Genomic DNA, 15,152 nt, shown 5'->3' with positions numbered 1-15,152 from the left:
AACAGTAATTCCACCAGAGGCCGGCATCCTGTATGGGTGCTGGTTCAAGATCTGGCTGCTCCACTTCCAATCCAGCTCCCTGCTAATGCACTAGGGAAAGCAGCAGAAGCTTGGGCCCCTGTAGCCACATGGGAGACCTGGATGAAGCTCCTGGTTCCTGGCTTTGGATCGGCCCAGCTCCAGCTGTTGCGGCCATTTGGGGAATGAACCAGGAGAAAGGATACCTCTATCTCCCTAACTCTGCTTTTCAAATAAATAAATAAATCTTAAAAAAAAAAAAAAAAAAAAAAAAGAAAGAAAAAGAAGTGTAACAGCTGGGACTCAAACTGGAATCTGGTGCCTCTATGGGATGCTGATGTTGGAAGCAGTACATTAACCCACTGTGCCACAGTCTTATTCCCGGGTTGTGAGTTTTTCATAGATGCCCACATTGGGTTAAGGAAGTTGCCTTCTATCCCTAGTGTTTACATTTCTGGGATAAATCTCATTTGGTCGTGGTGTCATGATCTACAATTTTTAAATATATTTACAGTTCTAGATTTGGTTTATTAGTATTTTTTTGTTTGTTTTTGGAGGACTTTTGCTTTCTTTATAAGGGGAACTGGTTTGTAGTTTTCTTATGCCCTTTTTTTTTTGACAGGCAGAGTGGACAGTGAGAGAGAGACAGAGAGAGAAAGGTCTTCCTTTGCCGTTGGTTCACCCTCCAATGGCCGCCGCTGCAGCCGGCGCACCGCACTGATCCGATGGCAGGAGCCAGGATCCAGGTGCTTTTCCTGGTCTCCCATGGGGTGCAGGGCCCAAGCACCTGGGCCATCCTCCACTGCACTCCCTGGCCACAGCAGAGAGCTGGCCTGGAAGAGGGGCAACCGGGACAGAATCCGGCGCCCCAACCGGGACTAGAACCCGGTGTGCCGGCGCTGCAAGGTAGAGGATTAGCCTATTGAGCCACGGCGCCGGCCTTCTTATGCCTTTTACATGTTTGTTATTATGACAATATTGATCTCACAAGAATGGGAAGCGTTAATTTCTGTAAAATTCTTTTAAGGAAATGTGTTCAGATTAATATTTCCCATTGGTTGATGGATACATAGTAGATTTTATCAGGAAAATAAAGGAAAAAAGGGAATTACGGAAGAAATACTGTGAGTTCTAAATTAAAGCACGTGTTTGCCTTTTCCTGTGATAATTTGAGTTGTTGATTATGATTTTTGACATGGAAAAAAGATGACCTCTGGCCCACTTTAGTATTTTTGCATTTATATGTCTAGATCAACATGTAACTTTAGAATGTCTCAATATTATATAATTAATTTTTTATGATTTCTTTCTTTAAAAAAATTTGAGAGCAGGAGAAACAAAAATAGATAGGGCTTCCATTTGTGTATTTCACTCTAAAAATGCTTAAAATGGCTGGGGTTGGACTGGGGTTAGGCCAGGTCCAAAGCCAGCAGCCAGAAGTGTAGTCCAGGGCTTATACCAATAAATGGAGCCAATGCTGAAGCCTCCCAGGGTTTGCTTTGGCAGGAGGCTGCGGTAAGCAGCCTGAGCTCGGCGTGAATGCAGGTATTCCAGTGTGGGGTGTAGGCATCTTCATCTGCAACTTAGTTGCTGGGCTAAATGTCTGCTTCTGTAAAATGAATGTCTTGATCTAGCACTGAGAATATAATGTTAAAAGAAATTAACTTCTGAGACATTGTAATCACTGAAGCTTTTAAAATAAAACATGTTAACATTTTTTGTAAAAAAAAAAAAAAAAATTAATTTTGTTTGAGTGGGGTGGAGACTGAGAGAGTCTATGTTCCTCATTCATTCCTTAAATGCTTGCAGTGGCCAAGACTCGGCTGGGCTGGAGGAACTGGAAACTCAATCCAAGGCTGGACCAAGACCAGTCCTGGGAGCTGGAGTTGCAATCCAGGTCTCCCATGTGAGTGGCAGGAACTCAATTACTTGATCGTCCCTACTGCCTCCTAGGCACTCGGATGTGGAATGTGGGCATCTTAACTGGTGTCTTAACCACTGTGCCAACTATCTGCCCCCAAACTTCCTTTTGACATTGATTTAAAATGGTTTTGCAGAGCCCAACTTAACTCTGGATTCTTATAAAAAAAAAAAAAAAAAAAAAGAAGAAGAAAAGAAAAAGAAAAAAACTACCTTCAAAAGTAATAGACTAGAGACTGTTGTTGTGGCGTAGCAGGTAAGGCCACTGCCTACAATGCCAGAATCTCATATGGGCACTCATTTGAGACCCAGATGCTCCACTTCTGATCCAGCTTCCTGGTAATGCACTCGGGAAAGCAGCAGAACATGTCCCAAGTCCTTGGGCCCCTGCATATGTGTGGGAGACTTGGAAGAAGCTCCTCGCTTCTGACTTTGGACCAGCTGTTGCAGCCATTTAGAGTTAGCCAGCGGATGGGAGATTTCTCTCTATCCCTCCCTCCCTCCCTCCCTCCCTCCCTCTGTAAACTTTTGGTTTTGAATTCATGTGAATGTAGTTGCCAAAAGTAAGAGAAAGTAAATTGAATGTAGAGGAAAGACAAAATGGGAATATTTGTAGTTGTCAGTGGTCAGTAAGTAATGGAAATCTAGAGATAATAGGACTTGGTGTAGTGTAGTCATTGTTGTGTAACATAGTTGCTTTGATACAGAATTTTTTATGTTGTAAACAGACTACTTAGAAACAATATTATATTGTTTATACTAATATTAAATTTAGTTGGTATTGAATATGTGCATAATAAACAGACTATAAATGAAACTTAGAAACAAAAAACACTGCTAAAATAATAACCATCCCCTGTGCCAGTGGCTTGATTAAAACTTAATGATGAATCAATATAAGTATAATTACAATCTTCTACCTTATGTTTGCAACTTGAAATACAGTAAAATCGATCAAATAAGATTTAATATGTAACAACTGCAAGAAGAGTCCAGTCAGTGCCATTTTTATTAGGAAGTTTGCTGTACCAAATCTCTAAATCCCTACCTCAATTATTTTACAGCTCAGTTTTCATCATACACAGAAAAAGGCCTGTGAGAAGTATAAGCTGTAATTAGATCAAAGGTTGGGGCATGTTTACCCTAATATTACAAATGCTTCATTATTAGAATGGTAATGATCTTTTTTTTAAAAAAAAAGGTTTTAAAATATGGCTTTTCTTGTGTCTCATTCTACTTTTGGCTCACTTTGTTATTTTTAGAGGTGAAAGAATATTGAAGTTTTTTGCAGTGAAAAGTAGCCACTGTGAATTTCATGTGTTTGCCTGCGTGATGTGTAGATGTCTTTATGCACAGATGCCAGCAAGATGGTCCTTTTCAATGCCATTCTCACCTGGGCTTGAGGGCGCCAAGAAATAAATTGGGTCATGTTTTGTAAGTGCTTTCCTGATAGTTTCCACTAGTATTTCTGCAAGTGTGGCCCCTGGAGCACCTCCCTCAGAATAAATTGCTGTGCAGTTGGTAATAAATTAAGATTACTAGAGATGGAACTAGAGACCTTGCATTTTAAACAAGATCACTTGTTAAGGCTGCTACTCACGGGTATTTAAATGCTGCTGGTCTAGGATTATCAAAAATGTTAATTTACACCCTGGTTGTAAATATTTGTACTGAATTGGCTCGTTAGTCTGCTATGTAAAAGTATTTTAGTGGCTGCAGAACACTAGGAGTGCCATACACAGATCAAAAGTGTCATTTCTCTTTTCTCCTGAAGAATTATGTATGTATTTTAGACCTACTCAAAGCCCTAATTTAATAAATTGCTTATTTTTGAGGGAGGCAGTATACTTGGGTACTAGGTTTGCATTTTATTTAACTTGGAGTGACTGTTGCAGTGTGCTATGGTTTTCTTTAAGGCATATGCTGTTGTGGGGTCTGGCAGGTGAAGGCAGCTTGTGCTGTGGCTTAGCTCCTCTAGTAACTGTCAAGGCCAATGCAACTCCTCTGTGCTGTCCTCCATTGAGAGTCTTGTTGGATTTCAGCTTATGTGTTAGGCCGATTTTTAAATTAAAAATGTTTATTTGAAAGGCAGAGAGTGACAGAGAAGAGAAAGAGACCTCACATTGTGTGGTCCACTCCCTAGATGATACACACAATAGCCAGGGCTGGGCCATGCCAAAGCCAGGGACTCAGAACTCCATCTGGGTCTCCCACGTGGGTGGCAAGGACTCACGTACTTGAGTTATAACCTGGTGCTTCCCCAGAAGTTAGAATTGAGAGTGGAGTCAGGACTTGAACCCAGGCCCTCAGAAGTGGAATGTGGGTGTCTCAAGTGGTGGCCTAATCACTATGATGCCTGTCTTATTGAATTGCTTATTGAGAGGACTAGGTGCACTGATGCTGGGAGACATGCTTGTCAGCTCCAGAGAACTGTGTACATGTTAGTTGGTACAATGTCTTTAAGCTTCTTTGCTTATACTGTTAATATCACTTTTTAAAATGAATAAGTAGTGTTCTTTGTGATCTTTACTGGCTTTTTAAAGAAGAACCTTGTAGTGAGATCATGGAACAAAGGTTGCTAATTTTGAAATGCATTTTTTTTTTTTTTTTTTTTTTTTTTTTGATAGGCAGAGTGGACAGTGAGAGAGAGAGACAGAGAGAGAAAGGTCTTCCTTTGCCGCCGGTTCACCCTCCAATGGCCGCCGCTGCAGCCGGCGCACCGCGCTGATCCTGGCAGGAGCCAGGATCCAGGTGCTTTTCCTGGTCTCCCATGGGGTGCAGGGCCCAAGCACCTGGGCCATCCTCCACTGCACTCCCTGGCCATAGCAGAGAGCTGGCCTGGAAGAGGGGCAACCGGGACAGAATCCGGCGCCCCAACCGGGACTAGAACCCGGTGTGCCGGCGCCGCAAGGTGGAGGATTAGCCTATTGAGCCACGGCGCCGGCTCTTGAAATGCATTTTATTGTTTGAATTAATTATGATGGGGTTTGAAATACTCATAAATCAATAAGATTATATCTGATTTGCATTTATAATATTTTGCCAAAACCTTGTATAGTTGCATAATTGAGTCAGGGAGTAGGTCAGGTAGAAAATGAGACTGCTGGGGCCGGTGCTGTGACATAGAAGGTTTCACTCTGACCTGCAGTGCCAGCATCCCATATGGGCACTGGTTCCAGTCCCACCTGCTCCACTTCTGATCCAGCTCCCTGCTGATGTGCCTGGGAAAGGAGCAGAGGGTGGCCCAAGTGCTTGGGTCCCTACACCCATGTGGGAGACCTGGAAGAGGCTCCTGGCTTCAGCCTGGTCCAGTCCCTGCGGCCATCTGGGGAATGAACCATGATGGAAGATTCATATTCATTCATTCATTCATTCTCTCTCTCCTCTCCCTCCCTCCCTTCTCCCCCCCCCTCTTCTTCTCCCTCCTTCCCTCTCTCTATATATCTCTGCCTTTCAAATAAATCTTTAAAGAAAAAGAAAATCAGACTGCTGCCCCCAGACCCCAGAGGTGCAGTTACTTAGAAGGGCGCACATAGGAATGCTGTGGATAGAAGCTGCTTGTGTGTCAAGCCGAGGGGAGGGAGATGTGTATAGATGTTGCCAGGAAAATTTCCATGTAATTAGAAGCTGAAACAGAACTGTCAGATACCTGGCCACACTGAGGTAATTTTTCTTTTTCGATGCATCTGAGCATATGCCCAGTGCTCAGAGAAATTTATTTCCTGTCTACTTTTCAGTGTGTTTGGGAACCTGTTTTTTGCTTTAGGGGATTAGATACATGGCATAGGCAGACTTTTTACTTCCTTTTTAGGAGCCCTAAACGTTAAGAATTACACAGAGATGTATCCCAACAAAATAAAAAAATACCCTGTTTGTATTACTACCCTTAAAACTTCTTTGTTCACATCCTGTCCTCTTGTGGCTATCTTCGTCTCCTTGTTATAGGCTGCTTTTGTTCAGCTCATCTTAGTTTCCTCTCTTTCAGACTGAGTTCCCGTAATCCGAAAATCAGAGATGTTTCAATCCAAAATTTATTGAGCACTGGCATGACACCAAAGTGGAAAATTCCACACCTAACCTATGGGTCAGGTCTCTGAAAATGCTGACTCTTGAAAATATTGTGTAAGACTGCTTTCAGGTTATGTGTACAAATGTATGCGGGCTCTTCAGAATGTTTCTTATGAAAAAAGTATGCATTGATTACAAAGTATTTTTGCACCAAATAAACATCTTTTAATTCCATTTTCCATGAACTTTTTGAGATACTTTGTATTTGAAACACATGAATTTTGTGTTATGTCCTGGGAAGGGGAGCCAAGACTAATCATGTATATGCAGGTACCCCAGGGCTTGTAAACATTGAAAAATTCCAAACATTTCTGTTGTCATGCTTTTTGGATATGGATCCTTAACCTATACTTCAATTAAAAGGATAAAATGATAAGATACTGGCTTCTAGAGGTTTCTTGTCTAGAGGTAGAGAAGGATATGTAAGTTGCTGGAGAATTCCAGGCCTTTTTTTTTTTTTTTTTTTTTTTTTTTAAGAATTATTTACTTGAGAGGCAGAGTTACAGACAGAGGGAGAGACAGAGAGAGGTCTTCCATCTGCTGGATCACTCCCCAAATGACCATAGCTGCCAGATCCTGGCTAATCCAAAGCCGGGAGCCAGAAGCTTCTCCCGGGTCTCCCATGTGGGTGTAGGGGTCCAAACACTTGGGCCATCTTTGCTACAGCCTGGGAAAGCAGTAAAGAGCTAGGTCGGAAGAAGACAGCAACTGATGCCAATATGGGATGCTGGCACTGCAGGTGGAGGCTTAACTTACTGCACCATAGCACCGGCCCAGTTCAGTACAGTTTCATTTTCTCATGCTTTACAGTGTGGTGGTTTGCTAGGGGAGTGGGAACTAGGAAAGATCTTGAGTCCTTAAAGGTCGCTATGAGATGGGGCAGGGTCTAGGAGCTGGAGGGCCCTGCCTGCCATGGTAAGGAGATTGGCTGTTAACTTTGAAGGGCTTTGATCACACTTGTAATTAGAAGAATATCATCTGGCAGCTCTGTGGAGGGGAAGAGACTTTTACAGTAATCCCCAGGAGAGATTCCTGGGGCAGGGGCTGGAGCAAGCTCCATGCTGGGTTTGGGGCTCTGTTCAAGAGATGTTAAAGGATAGAATGATCAGAAAAGTGGAAGTTCTTTAGAAGGCTTTCCAACAACGTTCGGCAGAGCGTTTCTCATTGTGGATGCCTTTGTTGGTTTATTGTGTCTTTGTGTGGTGTGTTCCTGCCTGGATTCTCTAACAGAATCTGCTGAGCCAAGTTTAGTCAGCACAACCTGTCGCCCCAGCTGTCCTAGCCCTTTGAGGCTGAACTCAGGTGCTGAAGGAGAGAGGGGCTCAGGGCTTGCGCTGGCTCCCTGTTAACTGGTGTGATGATGCCACTGCTTGTGGTTACTCATTCAGATATAAGCATAGATATACTGAAGAGATGTCTCAGAGATGTCACTTGGTCTGTGATTTCTTGATGACTTCCTTTTCCAACACAACTCAGATTATTGTCTGTGAACCTTTACCTTTTTCCTGATATTGTGTGCAGCATTGCTTGACATGGTATCAGTTCATGACCTAGGACAGTGCTTCTCATTGATTATGTTGTTTAGTTAGTGGGCAAGAGCCAAGGGAAGCTCTGGGTTGGCCTTTTACTTAAGAGCAGCATCTGTGTATGGCACACCAATTCAGCTGCGTAGAAATAATAAAATTTTCATATAGGATGAGCTTGAAGAAACAATTTTAAGCCACAGGAGAGTAATTTGGTTAGTTATTGCCGTTCACATTTACATTATGAAGGGAAAAACTAAAAATGGCTTTTAAAGGACTGTAGTACTGAAGGATGTTAGACTTGGCTGCGTGTGGACAAGCCTGAACTTCCTCAGGGACATTTTATTTTTTGATAACTGCTTTAAGACTGGGCTTCTGTCACAAATTTGGTTTGTGATGGTGTGATTTTCAGTATTTGAGTTCCTACTGTGTATCTGACACTTTGACAGGTGCTCAGAAACACAAAGTGATTTTGATCTGTTTTTGAGGAGTATATAAATGATAAGTCAGATATGTTTATTAAATAAGCAGAGAATATTTTGAGTCCCTCTGTCAGAAGGCAGCATGGTGTGACTGGTGGACTGTCTGGGTATGCAGATCAGGCCAGCATTGTAACTGGTCCACGTGTGTGTTGTGTGTCTGTGGGTTGCCTGGTTGATCTTACTGAGCTACTGTTTCCTGCATAATGAGCAACAGGTTTAATGCTACCCAACTCTCCATGCTTGCAGGGATGAAATGATACAGTACTTACAAGGTGCTCAGCCTGGGGTCTGACACATGTAGGGTTAACATATGTTGGCACTCATGTCACTGAAATTGTATGTGGTGCATTTTTAGAATTTCATGGTTTTGCAAAGGATGCCAATTCAGAAGATGAAGAAATTTAAATTCAGAGGAGTCTGGTGACTTGCTCAAGGTTTTTTTGTGGACAATAAAATACTCCTGTAGAATGAATCAGTAGATGCTTCTGTGTGTTCTTCCTGCAACACTTCTGTACAGACTTATACTTTTGATAGGATGTATAAGAAGTTGCGATCAGTGATTCCAAGATGGTGGAGTAGAGAGGGCGGTTACTGCTCTAGCCCAGGAGAAGACAGTTTAAAAAAAGTGGAGATAGTGTAGTTTCAGGAAAGAGTTAAGGAGAAAATGGCATAGGAAACTCTACTGAAATTAGAGGGACACGGTGGACCTATGTGGAGGGCATGGGCGCCCTCAGCTTGGGACTCCAGCAGCTGAGAGCCTATGTACCAGAACTAGAAAGTAAGGTGAGACCAGACCACAGCGGCCCAAGCCACTGGTGAAAAAGTAGCAGGAAGAGCCTAGAGGGAACCTGGCTTTGTGGAGGAAAGTACACCAGCCAAACTAGAGGAGAAAAACAAACAAAAACAACAACAACAACAAAAAACAAAGGATGGGACACATTTCTCTCTCCCTCATCACTTTACATCAGTGTCCTGTAACAAGCCGATAGAGTGGGTGACATTTTGGCCATACCTACAGCTGTGCCAGCTCCTGTCTGCACCCGGCAACCAGCCCAGTGGAGACTCCTGACTCTGGTGGGAAGAACTTACAGGGCTAAGAGCTTGTGACTATGTGAAGCTTCTGTACCGGGACTATGAAAAAAACTGAGGGTGTGTGGGAGGACTCATAGTGTGGCTGGGACTCTGAACAGTCTCAAGATCTTAAAGAGGAATCAAAATGAAATGAATAATTCAATACAACAAATAAAAAATAGTTGAGAGCCTTAAAAATAGAATTGGTGAAGCAGAAGAAAGAATATTGGACTTAGAAGACAAAGCACAGGAAAGTATACAGTCAAACCAAAGATAAGAAGAAATTAGAAAACTGTAAACACTGTTAGGAATCTACAGGATATATTAAAAAGCCCAACATACGGGTTCTAGGAGTTCCTGAAGGTATGGAGAGACAGAAAAGATTAGAAGGCCTTTTTAGTGAAATAATAGCAGAAAACTTCCCAAGAATAGCAGGAAATTTCCCAGGTTTGGAGAAAGGGACTTCCAAGTACAGAAAGCACACAAAACTCGCAGTAGACATTACCAGAAAAGATCCTTGCCATGACACATTGTAATCAAACTCACCAGAGAGAAACATTAAGAGAAGATTCTAAAATGTGCATGAGAGAAGTACCAGATTACTTTCAGAGGATCTCCAGTTAAGACTCACAGTGGACTTATCAGAAGTCCTACAGGCTAGAAGAGAATGGCCAGATATAGTCCAAGTCTTAAAAGAGAAAAATACTATACCCTGCAAAGCTCTCATTTGTGAATGAAGGTGAAATAAAGACCTTCCATAACAGATACTGAAAGAATTTGTCACCACCCATCCAGCCCTACAAAAGATGCTTAAGGATGTGTTAAACACAGAAACATGGTCAGCACTACAAAAGAAGGTAAAGGAAGAAAATCTCTCAGTAAAAGATTAAAGGCAGTTCAAAGTATAAATTAAGAATATTTTTGAAAAAATGACAGGGCAAAGTCATTACTTATCAGTAGTCACCTTGAATGTAAATGGCCTCAACTCCCCAGTTAAGACAGACTGGTTGAATGGATTAAAAAATAAAACCCGAGCCGGCGCCGCGGCTCACTAGGCTAATCCTCCGCCTTGTGGCGCTGGCACACCAGGTTCTAGTCCTGGTTGGGGCGCTGGATTCTGTCCAGGTTGCCCCTCTTCCAGTCCAGCTCTCTGCTGTGGCCCGGGAGTGCAGTGGAGGATGGCCCAAGTGCTTGGGCCCTGCACCCCATGGGAGACCAGGAGAAGCACCTGGCTCCTGCCATCGGATCAGCGCAGTGCGCCGGCCACAGCGGCCATTGGAGGGTGAACCAACGGCAAAAGGAAGACCTTTCTGTCTCTCTCTCTCTCACTGTCCACTCTGCCTGTAAAAAAAACAAAAACAAAAACAAAAAACACACATCTATTTGCTGCTTACAAGAAACACATCTTTCCAACAAAGGTGCATGCAGACTGAAAGTGAAAGGTTGGAAAAAGATATACCATGCCAACAGAAACCAAAAAAGAGCTGGCATAGCCATCTTAATATCAGACAAAATAGACTTTAACACAAGAACTGTTAAAAGAGACAAAGAGGGGCACTATATAATGATTAAGGGATCAATTCAACAGGAAAATGTAACTATTACAAATGTATATGTACCTAATTATAGGGCACTGGACTATTTAAAAGATGTTAAAGGATTTAAAGGGAGACTTAGACTCCAATACAATATAGTATTGGGGGCCTTCAATACTCTACTTTCAGCAATGGACAAATAAACCAGACAAAATCAACAAGGAAACAGCAGATTTAATCAACATTATAGACTAAATGGACCTAATAGGTATCTACAGAACTTTTTCATCCTACAGTTGCAGAATACACCTTCTCACTAGGACAAGGAACTTTCTCTAGGATTGACCACATGTTAGGCCGTAAAGCAAACCTCAGCAAATTAAAAAAAAAAAAAAATTGAAATCATACCATGTATCTTCGTGGACCACATTGGAATGAAGCTGGAAATAGGCAACTCAGGAATCTCTAGAGCATATGCAAACACATGGAGACTGAACAACATGCTCCTGAATGAACAGTGGGTCATAGAAGAAATCAAAAGGAAAATCAAAAACTTTCTGGAAGCAAATGAAGATGACAGCACAACATATCAAATCTTGGGGGTTACAGCAAAAGCAGTGTTAAGAGGAAACTTTATAGCAATAGGTGCCTACATCAAGAAATTAGAAAGACACCAAATAAACGAACTATCAAAGCATCTCAAGGATCTAGAAAACCAACAGCAGACCAAATGCAAAACTAATAGGAGAAATAATTAAAATTAGAAATCAACAAAGTTGAATAAAAAAAATACAAAAGATCAGCAAAATGAAGAGCTGGTTTTTTGAAAAAATATTGACTCACCAAGCCCAACTAACCAATAAAAGGAGAGAGAAGACCCAAATCAGTAAAATTAGAGATGAAAAGGAAATGTAACAAGAGACACCACAGAAATAAAAAGAATCATCAGAAATTACTATAAAAAGCTGTATACCAACAAACTAGGAAACCTTGAAGAAATGGATAGATTCTTAGACATATACAACCTAAATTAAGCCATGAAGACATGGAAAACCTAAACAGACCCATAACCAAGACGGAAATTGAATCTTTAATAAAGGCCCTCCCAACAGAGAAAAGCCTAGGACTGGATGGCTTCATTGTTGAATTCCACCAGACATTTAAAGAAGAACTAACTCCAATTCTTCTTAAGTTATTCAAAAACAATTGAAAGAGAGGGAATCCTCCCAAATTATTTCTAAGCCAGCATTACCTTAATTCCTAAACCCGAAAAAGAAAATTAGATTAATTTCCCTGATGAACATAGATGTTAAAATCCTCAACAAAATTCTAGCCAGTCAAATCTAACAATACATCATAAAGATCATCCACCCAAACCAAGTGAGATTTGTCCCTGGTATGTAGGGATGGTTCAACATTTGCAAGTCAATCAGTGTGATACATCACATTAACTGCTGAAGAAAAACCATATGACTATCTCAGTAGATGCAGAGAAAGCATTTGATAAAATACAAAACCCTTTCATGATGAAAACTCTAAGCAAATTGGGTATAGAAGGAACATTTCTCAGCACAATTAAGGCAATTTATGGCAAACCCGTGGCCAGCGTCATATTGAATGGGGAATAGTTGGAAGCGTTCCCACTGAGATCTGGTACCAGACAGGGATGCTCACTCTCACCATTGCTATTCAGTATATTACTGGAAGTTTTAGCTAGGCAAGAAAAAAAAAGGGGGGGGAATACTAATTGGGAAGGAAGAAGTTGAACTATCCCTCTTTACAGATGACATGATTCTTTATATAGGGGATCCAAAGAACTCCACTAAGAGACTATTGGAACTCATAGAAGTTTTTTTTCTTCATTTTTTAATATTTATTTAATGGATGCATTTTTACATAGATAGATCCTTAGGAATATAGTTGTTCTTTCCCCCATACCTCACCCCCCCCACCATCCCTCCTCCCATTCCCTCTCTCATTTCCTTCTTCATTATGGATCATTTTTAGTATGACTTTATATACAGAGTCTGTGCTAATCATAGACTTCAACAGTTTGCCTCCACACCCATGCACAACATATAGAGTACAGTTTGAGGAGGGAATTGGCAGTCGATTCTCATATTACAATTTAATAGGGACAGAGGTCCTACCTGGGGAGCAAGTGCACAGTGACTACTGTTGTCGTAGAAGAGTTTAGTAAAGTAGCAGGATATAAAATTAATACTCAAAAATCAACAGCCTTTGTATGCAGACAGTGCCACAGCTGAGAAAGAACTTCTAACATCAACTGTGTTTATAATAGCTACAAAAAAAAAAAATCAAATACCTTGAAATAAACTTAACCAAGGATGTCAAAGATCTCTACTATGAGAATTATAAAAGATTAAAGAAAGAAATAGAAGATACAAAAAAATGGAAAAATCTTTCATGTTCATGGTTAGAAGAATCAATATCATCAAACTGTCCATTCTTCCAAGAGCAATTTACAGATTCAGTGTGAAACCAATCAAAATACCAAAGTCATTCTTCTCAGATCTGGAAAAAATGATGCTGAAATTCATATGAAAGCACAGGAGACTTTGAATAGCTAAAGCAATCTTATATAACAAAAACAAAGCTGGAGGCATCACAATACCAGATTTCGAGGGATGCTACAGGGCAGTTATAATCAAAACAGCCTGATATTTGTACAAAAACAGATGCATAATGAAGTTGATGCTGTGGTGCAGTGGGTTAAAAACAGATGGATAGATCAGTGGAACAGAATAGAAACACCAGAAATCAGTTCAAACATCGACAACCAACTTATATTTGATCAAGGAGCTAAAACCAATCCCTGGAGCAAGGACAGTGTCTTCAACAAGTGGTGCTGGGAAAACTGGATTTCCACATGCAGAAGTATGAAGCAGGACTGCTACCTTACACCTTACACAAAAATCCATTCAAAATGAGTCAAAGACCTAAATCTTTGACCTGATACCATTGAATTATTACAGAACATTGGAGAAACTGTGCAAGACATTCGCACAAGTGAAGAGTTCTTGTGAGAGACTGCAGAGGCACTGGCAGCCAAAGCCAAAATTAACAAGTGGGATTACATCACATTGAGAAGTTTCTCTATGGCAAAAGTCAGGAAAGTGAAGAGGCAACCGACAGGATGGGAGAAATTATTTGCATACTATGCAGCTGATAAAGGATTAATAACCAGAATCTACAAAGAGATCAAGAAACTCCACAACAACAAAACAAATGATCCAGTTAAGAGATGGACCAAGGACTTAAACAGACATTTTTCAAAAGAGGAAATCTTAATGGCCAATAGACACATGAAAAAATGTTCAGGATCACTAGCTGTCAGGGAATGCAAGTCGAAACCACAATGACGTTTCACCTCACCCTGGTTAGAATGGCTTTTGTGCAGAAATCAACTAACAACAAATGCTGGGGAGGATATGGGGAAAAAGGTACCTAATCCACTGTTGGTGGGAATCAAACTGGTAAAGCCACTATGGAAGTCAGTCTGGAGCTTCCTCAGAAACCTGAATATAACCCTACCATACGACCCAGCCATCCCGCTCCTGAGTTTACCCAAGGGAAATTAAATTGGCAAACAAAAAGCCGTCTGCACCTTAATGTTTATTGCAGCTCAATTCACAATAGCTAAGAGCTGGAATCAACCTAAATGCCCATCAACAGTAGACTGGATAAAGAAATTATGTGACATGTACTCTATAGAATACTATACAGCAGTAAAAAACAATGAAATCCAGTCATTTGCAACAAAATGGAGAGATCTGGAAAACATCATGCTGAGTGAAATAAGCCAGTCCTCAAGGGACAAATGTTATATGTTGTCTCTGATCGGTGACAGCTAACTGAGCACCTAAAATGAAACCTGTAAAAGTGAAATTGACACTATCAGAAGCAATGACTTGATCAGCCCTTGTCCTGACTTTCGAGGAATAGTTATTATTTTATTGTTTTTACTGTTTTCTTTTTCTACTTAATACCATTGGTTGAACTCTTCATTTAACATAAAATTATTCTTAGGTGTTCAAATCCTATTGAAAATTGATCCCTGTAAAAAATAAGAGTGGGAATAAGAGGGAGATGTACAGTTCAATACATGTCCCCACGTACTTACCCCTAAGGGTAAAGGTAAAAACTTGCCAGGGGACTCTAAAACCCATTATGTTGGCAGGTACTAATGCCGTCTTAGTAGTTAAAGTGATTATTTTAGGTGTATAATTGATCATAAAGATAGGAAGAAGTGTCAAAGAGATCACATAAATAAGACCAAGTGGCTGCTAATAACAATAGATAGAATTAAAAAGGAGAGAATGATACAACATGGGAAGCAGGCCACACAGCAGACTCATAGAATGACAAACGCCCTAAACAGCACTCTGGCCTCAGAATCAGCCCTTAAGGCATTAGGATCTGGCTAAAAAGCCCATGAGAGCATTTCAGGCCTGGAAAGCCAAGACACTGTGGCAAAAATGGCCTACACGAAAGATCTCTGTGAGTGAAATCTC

General features: G+C 41.0%; 1 protein-coding gene across 31 annotated transcripts in view; it reads left to right on the top strand.

The window, feature by feature from the left end:
• Positions 1-15,152, top strand: part of SLC25A26 (solute carrier family 25 member 26) — a 156,680-nt gene that overhangs the window by 32,565 nt on the left and 108,963 nt on the right. For 3 of the 31 annotated variants that reach the window (XM_089305451.1, XM_089305459.1, XM_089305464.1), the window contains one exon: positions 1,828-2,923. The exons of 24 other annotated variants lie outside the window; for them this stretch is intronic. In XM_089305451.1, the coding sequence (XP_089161577.1) occupies positions 1,828-1,971 (144 nt within the window). In that variant the 3' untranslated portion in view covers positions 1,972-2,923. Of the gene's footprint in view, positions 1-640; positions 1,139-1,827; positions 2,924-5,923; positions 9,355-15,152 lie in introns of those variants that run through there. 4 more of the 31 variants (XM_089305453.1, XM_089305460.1, XM_089305462.1 and 1 more) reach the window with 3 other exon arrangements.

Source organism: Oryctolagus cuniculus, chromosome 10 (assembly GCF_051225735.1).
Source record: "Oryctolagus cuniculus isolate XC-2025 breed Fujian yellow rabbit chromosome 10, ASM5122573v1, whole genome shotgun sequence".
In the NCBI taxonomy this organism is placed as follows: Eukaryota; Metazoa; Chordata; class Mammalia; order Lagomorpha; family Leporidae; genus Oryctolagus; species Oryctolagus cuniculus.
Note: the sequence above shows the minus strand (reverse complement) of the source record. Positions and strands in the feature narration are given on the sequence as shown.